At 36.8% G+C, this 16,389-nt stretch overlaps 1 protein-coding gene across 1 annotated transcript; it reads right to left on the bottom strand.

Annotated features, from left to right (window-relative positions):
* Nucleotides 1-876: 876 nt before the first annotated feature.
* LOC126794427 (protein SMALL AUXIN UP-REGULATED RNA 51-like) lies at nt 877-1,748 on the bottom strand. Its single transcript, XM_050521143.1, has one exon. It carries the CDS (start codon nt 1,710-1,712, stop codon nt 1,224-1,226), a length of 489 nt encoding a protein of 162 aa, XP_050377100.1. The 5' UTR covers nt 1,713-1,748; the 3' UTR covers nt 877-1,223.
* Nucleotides 1,749-16,389: the final 14,641 nt, after the last annotated feature.

The raw sequence follows: 16,389 nt of genomic DNA, 5'->3' as shown, positions 1-16,389 counted from the left end.
TTTGCACATCTCTGATACCCCATGACAATCCATTGCACCAAAAGAAACATTGACCTCTCGAACTTTCAAATTAAATACTAAAAAGATGGTTGCAAAGAAAAATAATAAATACCTCAATAACAGAGGTCAAATATACAGATTTGGACAGAAAACAGTGAAATACTTAAAGAAAACTCACGAGCAGTTTTTGAAGAGAAATGAATATAGATGTTAGATTCTCATATCTATTTGATGGCAAGACCTTTAATTTAAAGTTCAAAGACTAACAGATTCACTTCATAGGTATCTTCAAGGTATAAGTTGACAATTTCATACTACCAAGTATGAACTGCTCTTTTGACCTTCCACATATAGCAGTATACTGCAGTGAATACTGAATACATGAGTCATAGGCAAGCTTGGGGTACATAGTGGCTTTATGATAACATTATTAACACAAGTTTAGGTCTCAAAATGTCACAATCTAGTTACACCCAAAAACAATTGGTTAATTCGTCTTGACCTCCAGCTCTCAGATTTAGCAGGTTTGAGAGTGTGCAACTTAGTCAAAATTATTACACGAGCCTTGGCATCATATTAGCTTCCTCCAAAATCATTACTGTTACTTAGTCAAAACCCCTACATACCATTGCTACAGGCCATAGCTAAAGCCAAAGGAAATAATATTATATTTATGATTATGTTACAATTAGATGATAATTAACTTTCAGAATCTTTCTACAATCTACAAGTGGCCTGCCCCTCTCACCAACTCAATAAACAAAATGGCAAACTCCAACAAGTAGTTTCAATGGTAGAATTAAAAAAAAAAGTAAACCAGCAAAATAGAAGCCAAATTGAGAACAAATTTCAATTACCATTAATCATGATAAAAAATCCATTACATGATAAGAAACTGTTCTCGACGCTAGAACAAGTCCTAAGATTTCATCATCATCAAGTCTAGCTAGAAAAAACTAGTTCAAACATCTCATTGAAGCCCATGATCAAACACAATTAAAAACCATAGGTGCTTCAAGGATGATTACGAACCAACAATCCCTACAATACTCAGAAAACATTTCTAAAAAAAAAGAAAAGAAAATCAAGTTGGCTGCCACCCATATACAATTAACTCCCTATCATCACTAAAACACCTTATCCCAAAAAAACCAAAGGCATTAGATCGATTCGATTTCAATTCAAATCAATCAGAATCCTAAAAAACCTGAGAGAAGAATCCGTCAAACCCTAGCTTCCTGCAGGAGCGGAGTGAATGATGAGCCGGCCGCCCTCGCCGCCTTGCAAGAATCAAATCCCGCATCAGTCACCATCTTCAAGAATCCATCAAGCGACAACTTCCCGAACCTTCTCTCATCTTTCTCCAGAAACTTCAGGACGTCCTTGAAAAACGAAACCTCGCAAGGCAAGACGAGGCCGCCGGTGGTTTCGAACCCGAACTCCTCCGCGGTCTTTTCCAGCAGGCCGACGAACACCGGGAGGTTGACGAACCGGGCGGGAATGACGAAGCGCCTGCGCTCCGGTCCGACGTAGACGGCCAAGAATCCGGAGGGGGTGCGGCGGGCGAAGGCGGTGTTATCGGTATCGTCGATGTACGATAGAGCGGGTCCGCCGAGGCGGAGGCTGGCCAGCTTCCACCGGATCATGATTTGCTTAAGGCGAACAATCTGGCGGATCTTCTCTACCTTTCTCATCGCTTTTGCGGCCGCCATTGTTGGGAGGAGGAGAGAGAAACTGAGAGCTCTGAGAGAGAGGGGAGTATGAATGGGAATATATGGATTATGGAGTCCGAGATGTGTGCGAAGTTGGAATGAAGCGCACTGTGTCTGAAAGAATGACAGATATGCCCTCCTCGGTGGGATTAGTTTGATATTTCGTACCGGAGTGGAGTACTTATATTTTTGAAATCATGTTCTCTCTAGGTGTGAGTGTAGTTTCTTAGTCGTTGGGGTTTGTGTGGGAGCAGGGAATGGAAACGGTCGGTCAGTTAAGAGTTAAGACCAACGACTATCATCGATACCAACCGAGGTTTATAATATATGAGATTATATGCATGTGGAACATTTAGCCACCAAAGTAAGGCCCAATTTGGCACAGATTTTTAGGCTATTTTTAGGGCTATTTTAGTTTTTGGAAAAAATAAATAGTGTTTGGTAAAGTTTTTAAAAACTGTTTTTAAACAGAATAGATTTTCTGAATCGAGTATTGCAAGAAGCACGTACACATTATGAGTGGTGGATTCAGGATCAAATTGTTATCCGGGGTAATTGTAACGAAAAATAATTTGAACGAATCTGGACAATATATTATATTTTTAAGCAGAAAAAATTAGATTATATGTCAACCATTTTGAACTATTATATACCAGTTCATGCATATTACACCATCATCGGCATTAGACCTTCAATATTTGAGTTTCAAATGAAATTTTATTGGCACTATCAACTAATTATACTATTTTTTTAGCTAATTGATTCTAATACAAAAGGATTCGAATACGAAATTATTAATAATTTGTTCTAGTCACATTTTAAAGACAATCACAACTACTTGTATATAGTAAGAATTGAGGATACCAATTATGTTAGTGTATATATGTATACATATGATGAGTTTTTTTTTTAACCTCTCAAAAACTCAGCCTAGGTAAGCCAAGGATGGATCCAGCAGTGGACACTACCTCTAAGTCTGACGACCGATCCTCCTCCCCGGCGACGATGACGTCAAGATCTAGGACGCTTATGTTACGAATTGGTCGACCGTTTTGTATTAAAGATTTAGTTTGTTTCGTTGTTTCCTTAGTACATGATAGTGATCCAGTGACCCAAAAAAAAAAGTACATGATAGTGGGATTGGCCTTATCCTTACTGTGGTAGTTTAATTGTCTAAGTGTCCTTGTTTTTATGGAAGTCAGTGGAATACCTATCTATTTAAGCTGAGGTAATTCATTCAATTAAGTCATGCAGTATTCGAACTCTCAATAGCCTTGTCTTATGAGAGATCTCGGTTCCTCAATTAGCCGTAATCAAGTTCTCAATCAAACACTTTGCCAAAAAAAATTATCAATGAAATTGATCTATATGAATTTGTAAGTAAGGAATAAAATTTTTGGAATTTAATAGTAGACGAAGCACATGCAAAGAGTAGACCGAGTAAATAAAAAAACGCTCAAGAAAATTTTTCAAGACACAACATGTGTCTCTGTTAACAACTCGTGAAACATGTAGACTAACGATATGAAACTAGTAGACTAAATAAATAAAACCAATCTTATGAATATTTATCCAAAAAGTCCACTACTCAAACTTTGCTTCCCACAATTGGATCATCGATAGCGGGGCAACCGATCATATTTCATCATCAACTGAATTAATTCATGCTGATAATTGATGTTCCTTGCCTCCGGTCTTATTACCAAGTGAGGATAAAGTTGCTATGTCGCAAAAGGATCACTGCCATTAAGTTCCAATTTTTACCTCCATGATGTGTTATTTGTGCCAAAATTTAAAGTGATTTGATGTCAGTTAGTCGTTTGACAAGAGGTATGAATTGCTCAGTGACTTTTGATCCTTATTGGTGCATATTGCAGGATCTAACTACGAGGAGGATGATTGGTTTGGGTGAACAACGTGATGGATTATACTATTTGGTGGCATTAGCGACGGAGAAGTCCATGAACCAACCTACCTCCACCACCAAACAGTCTATCTACAAGCTCTTTATTTCCTCCACCGATCTCTAGCACAATAGGCTCGGACATGTGTCTTTACCATGCTTAGGTTTCATTGTTAAAACATTTTCTGAATTTTCCCATTCAATCAAATAAAGCTTGCCACATATGTCCTATGGCAAAGCAGAGTCGTTTACCTTTCTGTAATAGCAAAATTTCCTCGAATAAACCTTTTGAAATTATTCATTGTGATATTTGGGGTCGTTATCAACATCCTTCACTTTCTGGTGCTCATTATTTTCTCACAATAGTTGATGACTATTCACGTTTTACTTGGATTTTTCTAATGCGACGTAATAGTGAAGCACAACCTCTCATAAAGCGTTTTTTAAAATTATGCTCTTACGCAATTCGACTCTCACATTCAAATTTTTCACAGTGACAATGGTGCTGAATTTATCTCACTCCGTCATTTCTTTTTTGATAATGGAGTTGTTTTCCACCATTCGTGCGTTTACACACCTCAACAAAATGGGGTTGTGGAATGTAAGCATCGTCATATACTCCAAGTTGCTCGGGCATTAAAATTTCAAGTTCACTTTCTCTCACAATTTTGGGGTGATTGTGCACTTACAACCGTTCACATCATCAATAGGTTACCCACACCTCTTCTTTTCTTCAAAACTCATTTCAAACTACTCTACTCCAAACCTCATTCCTTTTCTCATCTTCGTGTTTTTGGGTGTCTATCTTATGCCACAAATGTTCATCCTTTCCATAAGTTCGATCAACATGCTACTCGATCCCTCTTTATTGGGTATCTGGTCGGTCAAAAGGCTTTTAAGCTATATGATTTGTCTACAAAAAACGTTTTTACCAGTCGGGATGTTAAATTCCCTGAAGATATCTTCCCTTATGCAGTCACAGACCCTTTGGGCCACCAACCCGGCCCAATTTCTGCTCCAATACACGAACCCGACCCGGTCATTCCTTCATTTGATATCGATGGCTTCACTTTCAATATGGCCCTGCTTGAGCCACAACCTTCACCACCTCACTCTCCTCCATGTCCATCCACGACAACTCCGCCCTCTACCTCACCTTCCCCGCCACCACCTCTGCCTCCACCACCTGTGTTCCGCACATACTCTCGCCGTCCACCATCACCCTCTGCCTAGCCTCTGCTAGCCGAGATCAGAGACGATCTTCTCTCCTCTCCGCCTAATCTGCCCACATCAGTCGCCCCACCCACCACCGAACCCATCCCCCTCCGTCACTCCAGCCGCCAGCCGCACCCGGACTGCCTCATTCACACTGTTCGCTCAGTGCACTCATATACGTCGTCCTTGTTATTGCCTGGTCTGACTAAAGGAACTCGTTACCCGTTGGCTAGCTATCTCTCTTACCATCGGTGTGTGCCCCATCATCAGGCTTTCTTGGCTCAGATCAGTCAGGTCATTGAGCCACACACCTATTATGAGGCAGTTGTTCATCCGGAATAGCAGCAAGCCATGTTTTCTGAATTGCAAGCCCTCGAGGCTAATGGCACATGGACTCTTACCACACTTCCGGCTGGCAAAGTTCCCATTGGTTGTCGTTGGGTATATAAGATCAAGTACAAAGCAGACGGCTCTGTTGAACGTTATAAAGCATGGTTGGTTGCCAAAGGTTTCACTCAGTTAAAAGGGGTGGATTATCAGGAGACTTTTTCCCCTACTGCTAAAATTACTACTGGCTGGACTCTTACCACACTTCCGACTGACAAAGTTCACATTGGTTGTCATTGAGTATATAAGATCAAGCACAAAGTAGATGGCTCTGTTGAAAGTTATAAAGCCTGGTTGGTTGTCAAAGGTTTCACTTAGTTAAAAGGTGTGAATTATCAGGAGACTTTTTCCCATACTGCTAAAAGTATTACTGTTCGTTGTCTCTTAGCTTTAGCAACTGCTCGTCGTTGGAAATTACACCAACTAGATGTGAATAATGCTTTCCTTCATAGTGATTTATTAGAGGAAATATATATGTCTCCTCCACCAGGTCTTCAGCAACAGGGGATGAGAATCTGGTATGTCGATTGCACAAGTCTCTATATGGTTTGAAATAGGCTTCGAGGCAATGGTTTGAGAATTTTTTTGATGCAGTAAAGTCAGCCGGGTATGTTCAATCCAAAATTGATTATTCATTGTTCACTAAGAAGAAATAGAATTTATTTATTATACTTTTGATTTACGTTGATGATATATTGATTATTGGGAATGACTTGGAGACAATTGTTGCATTTAAGACTTTCTTGCATAGTCAATTTCAACTCAAGGATCTTGGAGACTTAAAGTATTTTCTTGGCATCGAGGTTTCAACTTCGAAACGTGGTACCTTTATCAGTCAATGTAAATATGCCTTGGAGATTATTGAAGATGCATGATTATTAGGGGCTGCTCCGACAGATACTCCCATGGAAAAAGGCCTGAAATTGTCGGAGCGTAGTGATATGCTCAAAGACCCTGAGAAATACAGGAGGTTGATTGGCTGGCTCATATATCTCACTGTATCCCATCCTGATATTACCTATGTCGTCCATGTCCTTAGTAGGTTCATGAATCAACCTAGGAAGACGCATTGTGAAGCAACATTAAGGGTGGTACGTCACTTGAAAGGTTCTTCAGAACAAGGTTTATTCTTTTCTTCCATTAGTGATTTAAGGTTGAGAACCTATTATGATTCTGATTGGGCAGGATGTCCGGTCAGAAGAAGATCTACAACCTTTATCTTTCTTGGATCTTTCTTGGTCTCTTGGAAGTCTAAGCGCCAAAAGACAATGTCTTTATCTTCAACAGAGGCTGAATATTGAGCTATGACATGCACATGCTGTGAGTTGACTTGGTTACGTTGCTTACTTAAGGATTTGGGTATGTTGCTTCATGAGTCAGCTTTGTTATTCTATGACAACAAGGCTGCACTCCACATTGCAGCCAATCCTGTTTTTCATGAGCGAACAAGGCACATTGAGATGAACTGCCATTATATCCGAGACAAAATCTTAGATGGTTTTGTGGTCAACAAGACATGTAAGTTCTGCCTATCAACTAGTTGATGTTCTCACTAAATCATTGAGGAAAAAAAATTTTATTCCTATGATTCGCAAGTTGGGAGTGCAAGACATCTACTCTCCAACTTGAGAGGGAGTGTTGAGAAACAAATATGTTATATTGATTGTAATAGGTTGTGTATGAGTTGTAAAGTTTCCTTATGTGTAGTAATAAGTTGTGTATGAGTTGTAAAGTTTCCTTATGTGTATTAGTACTGAAAACAGATCATGACTTGTAGGATCTAAACGTTCCCACTACTGTATAAAGCTTTCATACTTACCACCAGAACGAAGCTTAAAGTGAATTATTAGCCGGTCTTTCCTTATTTCAGAGGAGTGCAAAACCTCTGAACCATGTAATTACCAGTGAATGGATTTAACTTGATGGTCTAAAGCAATGTTTTAAAAAACTTAAAACTACTTATATGACGTCTCTGTTTTTCGGTCTGGGCACCGAGGCTTAAAAAGCTTACACCTTTTACGCCTTATGTTACGTTTTTTTACGTATTTTACTACGTCTTAGAAAATAATCTTTGTAAGTATTTATTTATATTTATTTATATAATGTGTTTAATTTGATAAAAACTATCTAAAACGTTTGGATTATAAATTTTCATTATATCTATACAATAAATTGGTAAGTTCTTATGTATATTTGTTCTTTTTGTATGTGTATAATTATATATTTACAAATTTAACTACTAATATTTTATAACATAAGGCTTATGCCTTACGCGCCTCAAGTTTTAAGGCTCAAGGTTTTCAAGAAAACGCCTTGGAGTACGCCTTCGCTTTTTAAAACATTGGTCTAAAGCATATATATGTCTCTCCCTACAATGCTGGCAAACGTCTGTACAAAAACAAGGAGCTGCATGAGGTAGTGTTTTGTGAATGATGTTTTGGTGACAAGGTTTCTGTTAGTCTGAGATAATGATAATCTTTCTTGTCTTCTTGTTGTCTTTGACATTCATAGGTCTCCAGTAGAGGTGGCAAATGGGCCCAAAAGCCCGAGTCCGGCCCGTTAAAAATCGGCCCGGCCCGGCCCGATCACGTTAGAAGTCCTGCCCGACCCGAGCCCGTTATTATAATGGGCCGTGCCGGGCCGAGATATTTTGGCCCGTGGGCCCGTCACGGCCCGAGCCCGTTTTTAGCCCGGCATGGCACGGTCCGAGCCCATTTTTAGCCCGGCACGACCCGAGCACGGTTAATTCATGGGTCGGCCCGTTAAACACATAATTTTATATTATTTATATCAATATTTAAATAATTATCATTATTAAACTTGAATATTATACTTTTTAAATTAAAATCTATTGATTATTTCATTATTTTAACTATAATATTTCACAAATATTATCAAAATACTGAATAAAACATCATTATTTTGAGATACGTAACGTTTTAAAAATAAGATTATGAAATGTGTTGTAGTATTTTATGTATTTTACTACTCTAAATAGTTATATAAAACAAATATTCAAAGTACATAATGTTGTAGGAAAAATGGAATGAATCTACTCATCTCATTGATAATCCTCTTTATATAGGGGTCAAGATTACAATAGAAATAAATGCTAATTACAATGGCAATTAAGGCTACATAATGGTGATTGATCCGTTACATCCGTTGACCATAAACGTCATTAACTTATTCCTTTATTTGCATTAACGAAGGCACACTAATGGTGTTTTTCCTTCAACACTCCCCCTTGTGCCGAGTTTAAAGATATAATGGTACATAAGATGTTGCCTCATTAAAAACCTTGCCAAGTAACAAAACCCAATGGGAGAAAATAAAACCTTGGTCGAAGGAGAAAAGAGTACAACGCACCTATTACATTTAAGATTAACATATATGTGCTAGACTCCCCCTGATGTCTGCACCTCCCCCTGATCTTTACATTAATCATGGGAGTTATGATAACTTTTGCATATTTAATGATGCATCTTGTTTGGTAGGTATTTCTAATTACGCCAAATGTGTAACGACGTGAATAGAATTCATTCTCATCATGTCGTTTTATCTTTTCTTTATAGGGACTATAAACCTAAACCTTTAGGTATTGTTGTTGCGTGGGCGCTAAGCTATACATCGAATGAGAGGTCGAGTCAAGTATATTGTGTTAAGTGCAATAATGCGTCTTTACACTTAATAGGGAATCTCATTTCCTGACACTTATTTGTCATCTTTCATTTAAACGAAAACGGATCTATCTTTAAAGACTATGACTGATCATGAGAGCTATGGAAGCCTCACTTTTAACCTTTAGAGTGCTTAAAAGCCGATTGATGGTTTAATCATCAATATTACAGTCCTCAAGATCCATTTTGAGACTGTGTCTTCCCAATGATCTTTTTCATTCTCGACTTAGGATTTGTACTGGCGACATTTTTTTAGTTCATCAAAAGACTCTGCAAATCCATATTGAATACGCAATGACATAAGACATCTGATCCCTATTCATAATCAAGTATTTTACTTCGTGAACGTTTCAATTCCTTTTGTAACGCTACGTGATCTAGAACCATTTCTTGGGTGGATAAAGTCTGTTCTATGACTTTCATGTATATCTATTAATTTCGATCCCCATAGAGATACCTTATTTCACCATTCATAAGCTGCATTTGTCAGTTTTTCGGAAACTACCAAACTGATAAGGTAGTGGAGTGCAATGACTTCCATTACGAGAATATCTCTTTATGGTCCATTACAAAAGAATATTTCCTCGTAGTCGATTCCAGTGCGTTTGTGAGAGACCTTGCGCTATAAGGTGAGTCTATATTTTTAATTCTCATACGCATCCTAACAAAGATATATGATAGGGTTTACACTTGCGGTGTCGGCTTCACCTGCCCAAATACCTATCTCTTTGTTAGTGAACTTTAGTTCATGCTGGATCGCTTCTTTCCATTAGGCCAAAATTACTACGTTGTTATTTCTCAACGAAGTATGGTTCGATATGAAGACTCAATATCATACATCCTCATGTGGTTTATATTTGGTAGAGATCTCTATATATTCAAGGATTTGTTCTAACATCTGAGGCGTCCCCCAGTGATAACCAAAATCCAGGAATTCTTATGAGGCGGATTTGAGATTATGGATCAATGGATCCAATTGTGCCAAACTCGCTTTCTTCCTTTAATCGAGTATATATCGAACATAAGGTGGTCTCCCCCTCTTCCTTGGAGAGCCACGGCCTATGACACCATTTATGCCACTTTATGGTGCCAACATGCCACCATCTATGGTGCCAACGCAATGCCCAATTCATTTTTGGGTGGTGTCATGTCCTCTTGTTAGGACATTGAACCTTGCAAGCATATTTGTAGCTAATATATGTGATCTCATCACTTTGTGCAATAGTGGGGATCAAGATGAGACACAGTGGGGACAAACCACGACAATTCATGTCGTTCCACTTGAACATTCTTTGTTCTTATCTCCCCCTAACGACGGGAAGACTGTCTCATCAAAGTGATATTCCACATGTCTAGCGGAAAAAGAGATCGCTTGTCAAAGTTGATATATAGCGGACTATCTGGATGCTCGTCTCCAATAAGAACATTTACTCACATTAGTTGGCTTCACCATTATGCGATGTGGCATCGCAATTTGGCACGTAGGTTAATCTAGTTAAGCTCAAGGATTCTAGATCCGTGTCAATCCTGACGAGCTCAAGTATTTCGATTCTTCGATGTTATCGATTGTAATTCCTTTTACAATGATTAAGGTGATAGCCAAAAAACTAGTGAGTAATAAGTTGTTTATGCAAAAATTACATTACCATAAATGGAAAGATTGGTGCGCATTACAATTTACCAATATCAAGACTAGTACTTTAGTCATTTTTCGTGAGACCAAGTGGGTTTGTAACTAGCATAAGTAACATTAGTTTTAGTAGTGAATGGTGTGATGACACTTGACCACCGTGTCAACACATTAACCAACACCATAAATTATTTAAAGTGTCCGCAAGTTGGTTGAACTAATCCACATAATTGTCGTTGAATTCAATCCTTGAACACAATGAGAATACATGCTTTTGCATAGGATGATCTCAATACAAATTTCTTTAAAAAATTGATAAGATTTGAATGATTAGCTTTACATACCTAATAACAATGGATATAAGAAGCATAATATGGTGTTAGTGCATATACTTATGCATCAAAAATATCATTGTTCCATCTTAGGGGAGCGACGAAATCTGGGGATGAAATTACATCTTCAATTCCTCCATAAAAATAAATTTAAGGATTTTGACAGTACTTTGTTTCCTTAGTTCTTACTTCTATTTTATCCAAAATAATATGAGTGTCCTGGTGTAACTCCTTTCATATACGGACACATATGACACGACCTGGGTATCCCAGTAAATCGTGTCAAAGCCCAAATATGCCAAAATCCTGAAAGTCAATTTCTTTTGACGTTGTTGGATTTATTAAGCAGTTTCATATATAGACATATGAACTTCTCTAATACTCGGTTAAATCCACATTCATTAGAGATAGTGCAAAAGAAGTAAACTGTAATCTCACTTATTCATTTTACATGAAAAAGTCGTTGACATAAATATTTAAAACGTATGAGGGTTCGATTATCTCACGTTGACCCTTGTTACATAAAGTGCCAATGAAGTATATAGGTAAGACATGAAAATGGAATATAAACCCAAATTATTTAGAGTATTTTGATAGAATCGTAAAACGATATCTCCATATCATAATGCATGTATATTTTAAATTCTGAAGGATTATATATTAGCGACCATTATTAATATTATTATTTATATCCACGGCTATAGTACGATTATTCTTCAGTACTATTACTGTGGGGATCGCATGATGCATTTCTTTACATTCAGTTATTCATGTCATACTAATATTTTGTGAATTTACTTTACTTTATGCGGTACTTTGTAAAATCAAATATTAAAAATCGAACAATGTATATTAATATTCGAATATTCTCAATTCATTGAGAAAATTCATGACCTTAGTTGTATGTCAACGATTGCATTAAGGTCTTGTTCAATCCAAAAGCACTTCAATACCAAAATTTTAGGCATATATAATAGCCTACAATTATATCTTGGAAAATTAGTGACAGACTGTAATCGAAGTCTGAAACATTTTGAATTGACATAAATTTATGTCGCTCTTAAAATTGAGGAGGTTTCTCCACATAGTTTGATATTGAATATACTTTTTCAAATTGTCGTACTCTCATTATTCTATACTCTTTTTGTAAGAGGGCATTCCATTGCTCATATCATATCCCTTATGCATTTTTCAAACGGTACATTGTTATAATTGCCATGGATCGGTTTGTATGAATCTACATGTTCATAATATTTGCCATTTGCTTTAGGGTTATTTCTTCATTATTATCCATAGTTCGTTCTGAGAATTGTTCTCTTTTTTTCTTTCTAAAATACATTTCGTTGTCGTGAGAGACATTTTTTTGTCATTCAAGATTTTAAATATGCTTCCAAGTTACGTGCAGGGAAACATATTTGCATAATTCGATCATGGTTGAGCCTTGGTTGGCTTGTAGGGAAGGTCGGTACTCAAATTCTTTAGAGTCTAATATATGTTGGGTTGGTTTAACCAACTGTAAATAGAGTACGAGACATATTAGTTTCGCAGTCTAAAAGTGTAAATAGACTTACACGAAAATTAAACATACCAAAATACATTATGGTCACTTTGGAGCTTTTGAAGATGCTTTATCACAGTAAAGATATACAATATAATTAATTTCCAAGAAATACAAATTGGATTGCAAGACCAAGAATTGAAATGGTCGTATTTTTCGATACTTCATGAAAATACTTTATCACAAGAATATGTTTGTCCTCTCTTTGTTTTTGAATTATAAAATTCTCATGAAATTTCGTTATCATGGCAATGCTCATATAATATGCTAAATAACATAATTATAAAAATTATATAAACATAGCATATGCAACAAATAGAGCATATCATTGAACATGGTTAAGTAATTTACAAAACTTAGGCAATTATCGTATTCATGATACATGCCAATGACCATGTATAAATATATAATGCTTAAAAATTTAAATCATAGCATCATGATTTAATGACATGCTAAGTAATTAAATTTTAATAATAAGCATAGCATGTAACATGGTTACATAATACACAAGGCTAAGACAATTATTGTACTTGTGCTAAAAACCATGTATAAATATAATGCGTAAAACGTAAATCATAAAATTACGATGCAATTACATGCTAAGCAATTAAAAATAAATTTAAATTTGCATAGCATATAACATGTCACGATATTCAGAGGATACTTTAATCACGTAACATATATAATTTCATTTATATGAATGAAATGCTATAAGCAAGAAATATAATTGAGATCTTACTTGTATGTGAGTTTGCCATATAAACCACATATTAAGCGATTCTTGATCTCATAATCTATGTTGCTTCATTGTCAATTGGATCATCGCATTTCTCGCATTAATCGTCGTAGTGTAAGTGATACGTTACATACAAAACAATTAGAATTATATGATTAGGTCACATTTAATCATATATATATATTTATTTAACTTACCATAACAATAAGTGGTAAGTTGACAACAAAAAAGGAAATAATTAATGGTAAATTACATAATTACCGTATAATATTTTGGTAAAACATAAATAATGAAATAGTGAATTAAAAATCACTATGTGATAATTTTTTTAATTACCTTTTAGTTTACCACTAGTAAATTCTGATTTCCCAAAAAAAAATTTTGTGTGGATCGGATTGAGTAGATCCGGGTCGAGCACATGGGTGGGATCGACAGATCCGGGTCGAGTGCGTGGGTGAGATCAACGCAGTGAGAAGGAGGGTGGCATGCGGCGCCGATGGATCTCGTCATCAGGTGAATTATGGTTTAATAGCTTGATCACGTTGTGCCCTAGCTATATACTTGGGATTAATATTTAACAAGTCGTCAATATTCAATTATATATAAGAACTTCAAGCAGTAAAAGAGTATAAGAATTTTCTTATCGTTTGGAAATTTGTGATGCCCCCATTCGCTCATGTGGATGCGGTTTGAGCTCCCAAGTCTTGTTGCTTAGGTATCAATCTCGTTGCCCCCACTCTAGCTTGGATTAATATAATGTGTCAGAATAAAGGTTGTGCAGGCTGAAGGGCTGCGACATAATTTTGCTAGGGTTTTGATCTCTCTCTCTTTTTCTTTGAAAAACTCAATGGTTAAAGCCACGTGCTGATAACGTGTTGTAGGAAAAATAGAATGAATCTACTTATCTCATTGATAATCCTCTTTATATAGGGGTCAAGATTACAATAGAAATAAATGGTAATTACAATGGCAATTAAGGCTACATAATGGTGATTGATCCGTTACATCCGTTGACCATAAACGTCATTAACTTATTCCTTTATTTGCATTAACGAAGGCACACTAATGGTGTTTTTCCTTCAACACATAATATTTTTTATTTTAATTGTGTCATATAATGCTAATGGGCCGGCCCGGCCCGTTTTTTGGCCCGGCACGGTCCCGGACCGGGCTTAATATTTAAGAAAATGACCCGGCCCGAACCCGACACGATAAATAAATGGGCCGGCCCGGCCCAGCCCGCTTGCCACCTCTAGTCTCCAGTGCTGATATTTCCGAAAATACTATCTTGGAGGTCTTGAGCGAGTCTTGTACAGGAAGTGATTTTCTATTGGATATTCTATCCCAAGTTGATAATCATGGGGTGAATCAATCTATGTAGAGTGCTTTGAGACTTGGTCTACTGCATCAAATTTTGCTTGGGAGTCTGCCATTCCAATGTCTGTGGTGAAGCAGTGGGTTAAGGTAGCTATAGCGTCTAAAAAGTTCTGCAGTGTGTGGACTAACCACGCTGTTTATTTTAGCAATTTTTTATCTGTCATATCCAGATGGAATGTAAATGGTGCAACGTTGTGAATATTGAGGATAGTGGTCTAACTTTATATAGTTTGTTGTTATCTTCTACAAAAATATCAAAGAAGACAACTGAGATAATCTTGGACCAAGTTAGAATGTTTTGTGGGTTTCTTTTCACTTCAAGGTCGTGCGTATGTATATATTTTGTAGGGTATCAGTGAGTAATATTGTTTTTCGGCTTTTCCATCTTGAACTTCATAGGGACTTCATGCTTATGAGAAATTGTATGCTGTGAACCCTGAGGTTTGTCAGAAGATGCAAATGCAAATTATAAATATACTACTGCAATATGTATATGTTTACAAAAAGCAAGAGTTATGGTGAGAAATGGAAGAGCTCTAAAACTCTACGGAATAAAAGGCCTAAAGGACTGTATTCATTATTTATCAGAAGCAAAATCTTTACTTGTAAGCAATCGTATAAATTCTTCTCTTTTTGATTCATTATAACTTTTCTTTAGATTAGAGTGCAAATTTCTTTGACTTTGGAGTTGGATTTTTGACTGACATGAATTAGTTACCGAAGCAGAGTAAGATGAACAATATAACCAGTATACATGAATCATCATCGCCATGAATTAGCTGTGGCATATTGCTTGTGCGCGCTTTCTACCCAGGAGGATGAACCACAATCAGAGGTGTTATAGCACAAACTAGTTTGTTGAATTGTATACTTGATCATCAAAAGATTGTATGAGTCATATGAATCATTTGTAAATCAATATCCACTGTATCAGTACCTAACAAAGTGCATGATGCATTGGGAGACCTAAAATGGAGAAAAGCAATGGAGGAAGATGGGAAGCATTACAAAAGAATAATATTTGGGAGCTTGTATCTCCACCACATGAAAAGAAGGCTATGGGATGTCGCTGTGTGTTTACAATGAAGCATAATTCAGATGGGTCAGTAAGTCGGTATAAAGCACGCCTAGTAGCGAAGGGATTCACCCATACATATGGCATAGACTATGATGAGCCAGTTGCACCAGTTGCAAAGATGAACACTATCCAAGTATTGCTTCTTTTGTTGCTAACTTAAACTGGCCACTTAGACAGTTTGATGTCAAGAATGCATTTCTTCATGGAGAACTTATAGAGGAAGTGTATATGGATCTTCTGCCAGGATATGAAGCTGGTTCTCTAGGTTACTTCATATGCAGATTGAGAAAATCTTTGTATGGCCTTAAGCAATCACCTCGTGCTTGGTTTGGAAGGTTTTCACAATTCATGAGGAAGATTGGCTATAAACAGAGTAATTCAAACCACAAATTATTTCTCAAACACCAACAAGGGAAGGTAACAGCCATAATTATATATGTTGATGATATGGTAGTTACTGGTAATGATACTGTTGAGATGGATAGATTACATAAGCAGATAGCCACAAACTTTGATATGAAGGATCTAGGTACACCATGCCTACTTTGTTTATTGGTGTGGATGAGTCAACTTTACGTTGTGAAACATGTGTTTTGGGTAAGAGTCATCGAGCTACTTATTCCCCTAGTATTTCTAATAAAAGTTTTCTTAATTTTGAATTAATTAATTCTAATGTTTGAGGACATTCGAAAGAACCTACTATGTCGGGTATGAGGTACTATGTGTCATTTATTGATGATTGCACACGTCTTTCATGGATTGTTCTTCTTAAAACCAAGGA

Source organism: Argentina anserina, chromosome 5 (assembly GCF_933775445.1).
Source record: "Argentina anserina chromosome 5, drPotAnse1.1, whole genome shotgun sequence".
Taxonomy (NCBI): Eukaryota; Viridiplantae; Streptophyta; class Magnoliopsida; order Rosales; family Rosaceae; genus Argentina; species Argentina anserina.
The sequence above is the reverse complement of the archived record's forward strand: the minus strand, read 5'-3'. Positions and strand labels throughout refer to the sequence as shown.

Excerpts from the sequence above, each read along its gene's own strand:
- LOC126794427 (XM_050521143.1), bottom strand. The coding sequence starts at position 1,712 with ATGGCGGCCGCAAAAGCGATGAGAAAGGTAGAGAAGATCCGCCAGATT.